The sequence below is a fragment of the Bombina bombina genome, chromosome 2 (assembly GCF_027579735.1).
Source record: "Bombina bombina isolate aBomBom1 chromosome 2, aBomBom1.pri, whole genome shotgun sequence".
NCBI lineage: Eukaryota > Metazoa > Chordata > Amphibia > Anura > Bombinatoridae > Bombina > Bombina bombina.
In genome coordinates this window covers 1,290,472,822-1,290,485,751 of record NC_069500.1, presented here as the reverse complement: position 1 = coordinate 1,290,485,751, position 12,930 = coordinate 1,290,472,822, and the positions used below count along the sequence as shown (strand labels likewise).

The window sequence follows — 12,930 nt, the reverse complement described above, 5'->3', positions numbered from 1 at the left end:
TAAACTGAACACACTTTATTACTGCAAATGCGAAAAAACATGAAGGAATTGTTCAAAATTTACCAAATTTTCACCACAGTGTCTTAAAGCCTTAAAAGTATTGCACACCAAATTTGGAAGCTTTAACCCTTAAAATAACGGAACCGGAGCCGTTTTGAACTTTAACCCCTTTACAGTCCCTGGTATCTGCTTTGCTGAGACCCAACCAAGCCCCAAGGGGAATACGATACCAAATGACGCCTTCAGAAAGTCTTTTCTAAGTATCAGAGCTCCTCTCACATGCGACTGCATGCCATGCCTCTCAAAACAAGTGCGCAACACCGGCGCGAAAATGAGGCTCTGCCTATGCTTTGGGAAAGCCCCTAAAGAATAAGGTGTCTAAAACAGTGCCTGCCGATATTATTATATCAAAATACCCAGATAAAATGATTCCTCAAGGCTAAATATGTGTTAATAATCAATCGATTTAGCCCAAAAAAAGTCTACAGTCTTAATAAGCCCTTTTTGAAGCCCTTATTTACAATCGTAATAAACATGACTTACCGGATCCCAGAGGGAAAATGACAGCTTCCAGCATTACATCGTCTTGTTAGAATGTGTCATACCTCAAGCAGCAAGAGACTGCTCACTGTTCCCCCAACTGAAGTTAATTGCTCTCAACAGTCCTGTGTGGAACAGCCATGGATTTTAGTGACGGTTGCTAAAATCATTTTCCTCATACAAACAGAAATCTTCATCTCTTTTCTGTTTCTGAGTAAATAGTACATACCAGCACTATTTCAAAATAACAAACTCTTGATTGAATAATAAAAACTACGGTTAAACACTAAAAAAACTCTAAGCCATCTCCGTGGAGATGTTGCCTGTACAACGGCAAAGAGAATGACTGGGGTAGGCGGAGCCTAGGAGGGATCATGTGACCAGCTTTGCTGGGCTCTTTGCCATTTCCTGTTGGGGAAGAGAATATCCCACAAGTAAGGATGACGCCGTGGACCGGACACACCTATGTTGGAGAAAAAGGCTTTAGCACAGGGTTGTGAAACAATTTGGCAAAGCAAGAGTTACTATCTATATCCTACAAAACCTGCTGTCCTCTATCTCATGTGTTATTCGAACACACGATTGGCCTTTTACCAATCTGCTATCATGCCAGTGTTTTCTTTCCTTTTGTTGCAAACAATATCACAAGCTCTATATTGTAAGCAGTAACTGTCACTGCAGTTTTCTATGTATTTAAATGTAAATCGACCTCTATTGTAGGGCAGAACAAAAACATTTGTTATATAAATAAAAGGGATATGAAACCCAAACAATTTATTTTGAGATTCAGACAGAGCATATAATTAAAAAAAAAAGCTTCCAAATGACTTCTGTTTTCAAATTTGCTTTGTTCTCATGGTATTCTCTGTTGAAAAAATACTTAGGTGTCTGAAGCACTGCATGGCAGGAATTAGTGCTGACATCTAGTGCTGTTGCAAAAGGATAACATTCTTGCAATACTGCTGCCGTATAGTGCTCCAGATACATGCGTGCTGCTGAGCTTTTTTCAACAAAAAATAACAAGAGAACAAAGAAAAAGTTGACAATATAAGTACATTAAAAATGGTTTAAAATGGCATGTTCTAGATCAGGGGTCAGCGACCTTGGCTCTCCAGTTGTTTTAGAATTACATTTCCCATGCTGCTTAAAGGGACACTGAACCCAAAATATTTATTTTGTGATTCAGATAGAGCATGACATTTTAAGCAACTTTCTAATTTAGTCCTATTATCACATTTTCTTCATTCTCTTGGTATCTTAATTTGAAATGCAAGAATGCAAGTTTAGATGCCGGCCCATTTTTGGTGAACAACCTGGGTTGTTCTTGCTGATTGGAGGATAAATTCATCCACCAATAAAAAAGTGCTGTCCAGAGTAAACCAAAAAAAAAAGCTTAGATGCCTTGTTTTATTAAATAAATTGATAATAGGAGTAAATTAGAATGTTGCTTAAAATTGCATGCTCTATCTGAATCACGAAAGAAAAATTTTGGGTTCAGTGTCCCTTTAAGTGTCTTTAAGCTGCCTAAGCATTATGGGAAATGTAGTTCTAAAACATCTGGAGAGCCAAGGTTGCTGACCCCTGTTCTAGATGAATCATGAACGAAAAACTGTGGGTTTCATGTCCATTTAAAGCTTACGTGTCATTAAACACAGGTTATCGTGCAAAATTCCAAGCAAAACAAAAGTACAGATTTTCCCAAGAGTCATAGCAATAATCTCCAAAAGTTTAAAAGAAAAGTTACCTAAACCACTTGAAATGATCACGCTGCAGCATGTAATATTACCACACAAACTGGTTCTGCCTAATAACTGCAATTATAGAAAATGCACAAGCACTAAGACCAGATTTTCAGGATTACCCCGAGTAAAAATTCCTGATGAGCTGAATATTTCACCTGTGCTCTAGGTCAGAAATCCTGAAAACCTGGCCTTTAAGTGTGCTTGGGGCTGGAGTAAAGAATTAGCACAACTAAAATGCTAAGAATTCACAAAATGTTCTAGTGAGACAAAGGCTTCCTACCCCTTTATGTTTTACATTTCGATTATTCAAACTTATAGGTCTGCATTTGTTCACTTGGGTGCCATGAAACCCAAAATTTCTTCTTTCACAATTCAGATAGACCACTGGTTTTAAAAGCTGTCCTCGGCCCTCCTTAACAGGCCAGATTTTTAGGATTACCATGGATGAGAGCAGGTAACAGAACCATGTTCATTAATCAGCTAATTATTTCACCTGAGCTCCAGTTCAGATATCCTCAAAATTTGCCCTATTAGGAAGGCCTGAGGAGAGGTTTGAAAAGATCATGCAATTTTAAACATAAAATGTATTTCTATTATGTAATTTGTTTTGTGTGTCTTTCCATCCTTTGTTGAAAGATGTACCTAGGTAGGCTCTGGAGCTGCTGATTGGTGGCTGTACATATATGCCCCATGTTATTGGCTTGCCCATGTGCATAGCTGTTTCTTCAACAAACGATACCAAGAGAATGAACCAAATTATATAACAGAAATACATTGGAAAGTTGTTTAAAACTGTAAGCCGAATCTTTAAAAAATATTTTGCATTTCATGTCCCTTTAACAGTTTAAAATCGAGATAAATATGTATTAAAATTATTTAACATTCTCCCCAGCAACCATTAATAAAACTACTACCCCTGTATATTACCATGGAGATGATTTACCACAATTTAAAGTGATAGCTAATTATGATGCAAAAATGCACTTTCAGAGTTCCGTGCTAGAAACATGTATGTAAAATCTCTGTTCAGCCAGAAAATGGATTGGATACATATTTTTAGTACTGAAAACAAAAGATGATTAAAAAAGGATGTGAAACCCACAATTTTTCATTCATAATTCAATTTTTTAAACAACTTTCCAATTTACTTCTAATTATCTAATTAGCTTAGTTCTCTTGGTATCCTTTATTGAAAAGCATACCAAGGTAGGCTCATGAGCTGGGAGTAAGCTGCTGATTGGTGACTGCACATTTATGCATCATCCAAGATGGTGTCCCTTGAATTCCGATTGGCTGATAGGATTCTATCAGACAATCGGAATTAAGGTAGGAAAAATCTTATTGGCTGATGCAATCAGCCAATCGGATTGACCTAGCATTCTATTGGCTGTTCCAATCAGCCAATAGAATGCAAGCTCAATCCTATTGGCTGATTGGATCAGCCAATCGGATTGAACTTCAATCCGATTGGCTAATTGCATTACCCAATAGTATTTTTCCTACCTTAATTCCGATTGGCTGATAGAATCCTATCTTGGATGACGTCATTTAAAGGAACCTTCATTCGTCGTTAGTCCGTCGGCCAGGAAGGATGCTCCGCATCGGAAGTCTTCAAGATGGAGCCGCTCCTCGTTGGATGGAAGAAGATAGAAGATGCCGCTTGGATGAAGACTTCTGCCCGGATCGGATGAAGACGGCTCAAGGTAGGGTGATCTTCAATGGGGTAGTGTTTTAAGGGGGGATTGGGTGGGGGTGGTGGGTTTTAATGTTGGAGGGGGGGGGGTTGTATTTATTTTTTTACAGTTAAAAGAGCCGATTACTTTGGGGCAATGCCCCTCAAAAAGCCCTTTTAAGGGCTGTTTGTAATTTAGTATAGGGTAGGGCATTTTATTATTTTGGGGGGCTTTTTTATTTTATTAGGGGGCTTAGATTAGGTGTAATTAGTTTAAACTTCTTGTAATTTTTTATTTTCTTTAATTTAGTGTTTATTTAATTGTATTTAATTTTAGGTAATTGTAGTTAATTTATTTAATGATAGTGTAGTGTTAGGTGCAATTGTAACTTAGGTTAGGTTTTATTTTACAGGTAATTATGTAATTATTTTAACTAGGTAGCTATTAAATAGTTAATAACTATTTAATAGCTATTGTACCTAGTTAAGGTGAAATTACAGGCGGCGCAGGTTCCCATGCTTGCGCCGAAACCTGCGCCGTGTATGGGATCGCGATAGCCCAGCACTCCAACCAGGTGGGGCAGCCACAACCTGGGTGCAATCCTTATGAGAGATAGTTAGAGAACAGTGTGGAAGAAGGGCACTCTCAGGGTTTGTATAGAGAAAAATATTTTCTTTATTCTTAGAACATTAATACATGGTCGACGTTTCGGCCCTCAGTTGGGCCTTCATCAGGACAGGTATTATCTGAAAGACAAACATATAAACAAATACTAGAAACATAGAATGATAGAAACAATACGCCATAAGACACAAACTACCTATATCACCATCACCAATAAAATTAAAAAAACAGACTGTGCAGTCTGTAATGGGAATAATCCAACCTTCAACAAAGGATACCCTAAGAACAAACCAAGGGCATGCAGGATAAAGGAGCAAAGACAGATACAGATAATATGTTACAGTGGAGCAAACAAGAATAACAATGTCTAAATAGACTGTGCTGTCTGAGATCTAACAACCTTCAACAAAGGATATCAAAGAACAATTATGAGATAAGAATACCTTAGGGCAATCTGTGGGCATACACGGCAACAAAGCAAGACAGAATGGTGTTGAGGTATACAGACTGCATCAATGCTAACGTATATGCTGTATATCAGTGTGGCTGTGAGCGCCCTTCTAAGTTATACAGCTCGCTGTGGGTTAAATCCCTGTGTCTATACTTGACGTATTTGCGGTCTCTGACTGACCCATGTTAGCTGCGGTACCCTCGCAGCGCTATTTCTCTATGTCCTTCTTGGACATACACATATCCAGTGCTCTGATATGGTAACATATTATCTTTATCTGTCTTTGCTCCTTTATCCTGCATGCCCTTGGTTTGTTCTTAGGGTATCCTTTGTTGAAGGTTGGATTATTCCCATTACAGACTGCAGTCTGTTTTTTAATTTTATTGGTGATGGTGATATATTTAGTTTGTGTCTTGTGGCGTATTGTTTCTATCATTCTATGTTTCTAGTATTTGTTTATATGTTTGTCTTTCAGATAATACCTGTCCTGATGAATGCCCAACTGAGGGCCGAAACGTCGACCATGTATTAATGTTCTAAGAATAAAGAAAATATTTTTCTCTATACAAACCCTGAGAGTGCACTTCTTCCACACTGTTTATATATATATATATATATATATATATATATATATATATATATATATATATATATATATATATATATATATATATATATATATATATATATATATATATATATATCTCCCCACAATCAGCAGCTAGAACCTAGGTTGCAAAGTTGTTTAAAATTGTATGCTCTGTCTAAATTATGAATGTCCAATTATGACTTTACTGTCCCTTTAAGGGCCGATTAGTTTGCTGCCTCGGCTTGCACCCCACAGTATTTTGGGACTATTTAGATAGATTTGCCATTTGATCTAGAATTGCAGCATAATGGTACCTTGTTGCAGGCGTTTGCTACTTCCTAAATTCCCCATTTTTATTTGCCAAGCAAATTTTTTTCTTGTATACAGACATATGTAGAATATTCATAAATATTAAGGAACCAGAGGTAAATCACTAGGAGCTGCAGATACAGTATTTATAAATGAAATATTTTCATTTTCTGTATGCAAAGCTACTGAACTCATAATGCAGCATATAAAAAAACAAGGTCACTGAAGTGCAATACCAGTCTAATATACTGCCAAGTGCAATGACTTGGTATTTTAACAGCCTCCTCTTCAGAGATTAAATCTCCCTGATACAGAATTTGTTAACAGGAACTTTGTTTTTTAATAGTTTTACCATATGGATCACATAGGTCTAAATGCTAAAATTAGTTATTAAAGGGACATGAAACCCCAAAAAAATTATTTCATGATTTGGATAGAACATACAATTTTAAACAACTTTTTAATTTGCTTCATTCTTTTGTTGTTTATTGAAGGAGCAGCAATACATTACTGGTTTATAACTAAACACATGGGTGAGCCAATGACAATCAGTATATACAGTATATGCAGAGACCAATCAGTAGCTAGAAGCTAGGTTCTTTGCCACTCCTGAGCTTAACTAGATAAGCCTTCCAGCAAAGGATAACAAGAGAAGGAAGCAAATTAAATAAATAGAAGTAAATTGGAAAGTTGTTTAAAATTGTATGTTCTGTCTAAATCATGACATGAATGTAATTATGACTTTACTGTCCCTTTATAAAAAAAAAAAAAAAAGTTTCAAAATTAATTTTCCTTTCATTATTTATGATAAATCAGTGCAAAAAAAAAAAACCTTGTAAGAACAATTGGAAACATCCTTAATTTTCTAGAAGCAACTACTTTCAAACAATACTTGAACATCCCTAAGAGTTATAATTTCAACACATTCTGTATTGGTTGTTTTAAATCACTGGCTACCAAAGATGTTTTTTTAGCTAAGGGATAAAAATGAATGAACACGCTACCGCTTTTATACATACATGGAATCAATTATGATCTTGTGCAAATTTGAGACTTCTCTAAAGTTGATGAGAAATGCATTCATTTCAGAAACGTAAAAAAAAAAAAAAAAAAAAATTAAAAGGATTTCCAATGCAAACATTCTGAAGACCACAAAAACTTACAGAAATGGCAGATATCAATTTCTGACAAATGATGCAATTATTATAGGGAATAAACAAGAAAAACAATGTAAAAGAGGAAAAAAAAAAAATCTGAAATAACATTTAGCAAAGAGCAGAGACACTGATATTTAGAAACTACATTAGAGTTGCCAAAAGATAAATCCAGAGTCCAGTGGGCCTCCCCCTTTGGAGAAAGGTTCAATATGAGAACCCTCCGCAATAGATAAAAAAATTTTTAAAACAGTGTGCTTTGAAATGCTTCAAATTGCAGAAATACACACACACAAAATATCTCACACACAATATCAATCTCATATAGACAAACACATTAACACAGCTGTTTCTGACATTAGTTATATTATTGCTGCATGTGCAGTTCTAGGAATGAAAATTTTAAATTATGGACAAAAGGGTTAGATTTAGATACCAGTTTTGTTTCACTGGCAACTAAAGGGGTTAACCCTCACAAGAGCACAATTGTAGTGATGCACCGAAATGGAAATTCTGGACCGAAACCGAATCCGAAAATCCGGGATGCACTTGGCCGAAAACCGAAACTGATACCGAAAATGTATTTTTTCAAATTCATTTTTAAAATTTTTTTTTTTTTGCATAATTAGAGCCTATAAAAAAAGCCCACACTTTAATTGAAAGTAATACACTAAAATTGGACAAAAATTATCTTAAAACAATAATATGCTACACAATAATTTTACCAAGAAAAAAAAAACATGAAAAAAATAATGCCCTGTTTGGCCAAAATGTTTCTGCGATCAAAATGTTGGTGCATCCCTACTTAAAACAATTATAAATATCAATATACTGTATTATTCTTCATTTAGTTCTATGTAACAGAATCATATTTAACAGTTTTTTTTTACCAATTATCCAAATAAAGTATAGTCCTAGAACACTCATTATATGCAGAACAGTAAATCAAGTAATAACCTTAAACAGCAGCTCTAGGCTAGCATCAAATTTGAAACATGCAACACAATTTTTTTTTTATTTTATTTTTTTATTTCTTTTATTGGATATCCAATACATAACAAAGTATACTTATACAAACAATGGTCAGCACAAACATAAATGTTGAAACTTTTCATGTGAAAATTCTACATTGTAATGACTCATTTAACAAGAAGAAGCAACACAATTTTACCGAAAATAACAGGCAAAAAACCTGAAAACCGAAATAGCCAAAAATGCCATTTTCGGCCGAAACTTTCTGCGGCCGAAATTTCGGTGCATCCCTACACAATTTATCATACAAGAGCTTAGCAATGCAGAGTCTGTTACCCCAAAAATACTACACACATTGCATACACCCGCACCGCACACCCCCAGTAACACAAACATCAAGTTCCCCTTCTCTCCCGTATCATGACTCCGCTTTCACCCCCTCATAGTGCTTCCACCTTATGTCTCACTGCTTCACTCAGTCTCTCCCCTTTCAAAGTGTCATCTGCCTTACGGCTCACTCAGCCTCCTCACAGTGCCACTTGCAGCTCTCAATGTAGCACAGGAAACAGATCAATCCGTGCTACACCGGACTTTTACGGCACACCTTAGGGGAAATATAGAATGGAACATAATAGCACTACCTTATAACACTAATAGCAGATTAACCTTATTATATGAGCCGCATCTGCACACCTTCTCTGCCAGACTCCTCTTTGGATTGGCGCAGTACTGTTCCCGCGCCACCCCTAGCCTGCTCTCACCCCGCAGTTTGAGAACCGCTGGTCTAAACCAATATTTACAGAATTCCATGTATATAACACAAGGTACACAAATTAAATGGTATACACCAAAGCACTGTTTTTCAAACCTATCCTCAGACCTCCCCAACAGTCCAGGTTTTCAGGATTGACTTAGATGAGCACAGGTAAAATAAGTGTTTACCAATTAGCTGATTGTTTCACCTGTGGGCCAGTTCAGATATCCTCAAAATGTGGCCCGTTAGGGAGGTCTGAGGACAGGTTTGAAAACCAGTGCACTAAAGTAAGTGTGTGTCGTGGACTATAAACTATATTCCTGACTGAAAATAAAAGCCAAACTGTCAAAAGCACTAAACTGAGAAAGAGCAACAGAACAGTGAAGTATCTTAACACCAAACTTAACACCTGTAATTGGAGGATGCACGTGCATGAGGTCTACCCCAGCACTGAAAGCAAATTGCATGAGCAAGAAAAGTTAGAACAAAACCTATTAAATCTTTCAAAGAGGTGTTTCTTGCAAAATTGCTTCCAGTGAAAAGAGGTCTATTTTTAGTGAAGTTTGTCAGTGTGATCTAATGTGTGTCTGAATTGCGTACTTGAGCAAAACCCGCTTTAACTTAAGCCCATACTATCACTACTGGCTGAGAAATGAGAAACTACACAGCCTTGCTAGAAAATGTACACACTTTAATTCTAGCGACACTGTACCTTTATGTGTCTAACTGCTGCAAAGAAGTTAAAGGGACAGTCAACAGTCAACCAGAATTTTTGATGTTTTAAAAGATAGATACTCCCTTAATTGCCCATTCCCCAGTTTTGCATAACCAACAGTTATAATACACGTTTTACCTCTGTAATTACCTTGTATCTAAGCCTCTGCAGACTGCCTTATTTCAGTTATTTTGACAGACTTGCATTTTAGCCAATCAGTGCTCACTCCTCGGTAAATTCACGTGCATGAGCTCAATGTTATCTATATGACACACATGAACTAATGCCATCTAGTGGTGAAAAAAAACTGTCAAAATGCATTTAGATTAGAGGCGGCCTTCAAGGTCGAAGAAATTAGCATATGAACCATCTAGATTTAGCTTTCAACTAAGAATACCGAAAGAACAAAGCAAAATTGGAAAGTTGTTTAAAATGGCATGCCCTATTTGAATCATGAAAGTTTTTTTTGGACTTGACTGTCCCCTTAAACATATAGTAGAAGTACCACTCGGGAACCCGCAGAGCACTGCAGATCCTGAGTGGAAACTGCCTTAGTTCCAATTGGCAGCGTTAGTCACACAACCAAGCTGCTTAAAAAAAAAAAAAAAAAAGAAGAAGTGTAGCAAGCACCATTTTATTGTCTAGTGAGAGTTCCGATTTAGCATTGCACTGTTTACACTTTGTATTCTAGTATTACATGGCTTTGTGAGATATTTCCTTACTTCCATATATATCTACAAACCATTGCCTCATTAAAATATTTTTTTTAAAAAAAGGTCTTATTTTGCAGTTCCAGTTTCTATGCTTTATTCTTTCAATTTTATTGTGTAAACTCCGACCATTAAGCATCACAATGAGTGTAACCAGTGGCTATGAGATGCTTTATAATATATTATCCCTCCTATACCTCAACCAGTAGCCTCAACTTCTTTTCCTCCTCCACCTCACCCAGCAGCCTCTGCTTCTATTCCTCTTTCTTCTCATCTGCCAGCTCATTTTCCCATCCTTCCTCCATCAAACCCGCTGGGCTCCTGCTCCCATCCTTCCTCCATCAAACCCGCTGGGCTCCTGCTCCCATCCTTCCTCCATCAAACCCGCTGGGCTCCTGCTCCCATCCTTCCTCCATCAAACCCGCTGGGCTCCTGCTCCCATCCTTCCTCCATCAAACCCGCTGGGCTCCTGCTCCCATCCTTCCTCCATCAAACCCGCTGGGCTCCTGCTCCCATCCTTCCTCCATCAAACCCGCTGGGCTCCTGCTCCCATCCTTCCTCCATCAAACCCGCTGGGCTCCTGCTCCCATCCTTCCTCCATCAAACCCGCTGGGCTCCTGCTCCCATCCTTCCTCCATCAAACCCGCTGGGCTCCTGCTCCCATCCTTCCTCCATCAAACCCGCTGGGCTCCTGCTCCCATCCTTCCTCCATCAAACCAGCTGGGCTCCTGCTCCCATCCTTCCTCCATCAAACCCGCTGGGCTCCTGCTCCCATCCTTCCTCCATCAAACCCGCTGGGCTCCTGCTCCCATCCTTCCTCCATCAAACCCGCTGGGCTCCTGCTCCCATCCTTCCTCCATCAAACCCGCTGGGCTCCTGCTCCCATCCTTCCTCCATCAAACCCGCTGGGCTCCTGCTCCCATCCTTCCTCCATCAAACCCGCTGGGCTCCTGCTCCCATCCTTCCTCCATCAAACCCGCTGGGCTCCTGCTCCAATCCTTCCTCCATCAAACCCGCTGGGCTCCTGCTCCCATCCTTCCTCCATCAAACCCGCTGGGCTCCTGCTCCCATCCTTCCTCCATCAAACCCGCTGGGCTCCTGCTCCCATCCTTCCTCCATCAAACCCGCTGGGCTCCTGCTCTCATCCTTCCTCCATCAAACCCGCTGGACTCCTGCTCCCATCCTTCCTCCATCAAACCCGCTGGGCTCCTGCTCCCATCCTTCCTCCATCAAACCTGCTGGGCTCCTGCTCCCATCCTTCCTCCATCAAACCTGCTGGGCACCTGCTCCCATCCTTCCTCCATCAAACCTGCTGGGCTCCTGCTCCCATCCTTCCTCCATCAAACCTGCTGGGCTCCTGCTCCCATCCTTCCTCCATCAAACCTGCTGGGCTCCTGCCCCCACCCTTCCTCCATCAAACCTGCTGGGCTCCTGCCCCCACCCTTCCTCCATCAACCTGTTGGGCTCCTGCCCCCACCCTTCCTCCATCAAACCTGTTGGGCTCCTGCCCCCACCCTTCCTCCATCAAACCTGTTGGGCTCCTGCCCCCACCCTTCCTCCATCAAACCTGTTGGGCTCCTGCCCCCACCCTTCCTCCATCAAACCTGTTGGGCTCCTGCCCCCACCCTTCCTACATCATTCAAACCTGTTGGGCACCTGCTTCCATCTGTCTTCCATAAAAAACCTGTTGGCTCCTGCTGCTCCCATTATTCCTCTATCAAACCTGATGGCTCCTGTTCTTCCTCCCTTAACTTATCAGCTCCTGCACCCATCCTTCCTCCCTCAAACTGTAATCTCCTGTTCTATTCCTTACTTCCAAAACCATTCAGCTCCTGACCCTGTGGTTACTGCTCTCAGCATTACTCCCTTACACTGTTGGCTCCTATTCCCATCCTTGCTCCCTGACCCTGTAGGCTCCTGCTCTCTTCCTTACTCCCTCAAACTGTTGGCTCCTGCTCTCATCCCTACTCTCTTAATATATAAGATAGTGTTGCAATCCTTCCTTCCCTTTAACGACAGGCTCTGATTCACATATCTACCTGCCAGCTGCTGTGCTATTCTTCCTCCCAAATCTGACAGTTTGTGCAGCCTGTTCTGTTAGGTTCTACTTCCTTCCTTTACTCACCTGACAACAACCTCGGTTTCCCATCCTTCCTCCGCTACCCCATATCTCATGCTTACTATCCTTGCTCCCCTCACCTGACAGACTCTGCTTCTTCCTCTTTGCTTCCCCCAGACTCCAATCGCTACTCTCGTAGAAGCCCAAAGTCTCCGTCGGCCCCGTAGCAGCTGTCCTCGGTTTCTTCCCTCCATCCTCCTCCTTGTCTTCCCCGTTCAGAGCCGCCGCATCTGCCATCCCCACCAGCGGCGGCCACTATCAAAACTGACAGTGTCTCACCAAACACCATGCGTCATCACATAGCGCCCATACCAGAGCTTGTATTTGTTTTAATCTTGCTGTTGTGAGGACGATAACTGCGCTGTGTGTGGGAGGGCCATGAAGTCAACGGCAGCCCTCTTTCTTTTGGGAAGTGTGCCATTACCTTTCTATCTGTCAAAACAAAGTCACGTGTTTTCGAACTGTGTCTGGTCCCTACCGCATAAGTGTCTGTTGAATTGTTTTTATTCTAAGCAGTTCACCTTTGCGTCTACATTTGGATTTACACACATTTTTCAAATTAATCTTTATTTATTTTT

The 12,930-nt window shown here is 40.0% G+C and overlaps 1 protein-coding gene across 1 annotated transcript in view; it reads right to left on the bottom strand.

Moving 5' to 3' along the window:
- Positions 1-12,728, bottom strand: part of TAPT1 (transmembrane anterior posterior transformation 1) — a 287,059-nt gene extending 274,331 nt beyond the window's left edge. Inside the window, exon 1 of the mRNA XM_053704116.1 lies at positions 12,433-12,728. Within this exon, the coding sequence (XP_053560091.1) occupies positions 12,433-12,589 (157 nt within the window). The 5' untranslated portion in view covers positions 12,590-12,728. The remainder of the gene's footprint in view (positions 1-12,432) is intronic.
- Positions 12,729-12,930: the final 202 nt, after the last annotated feature.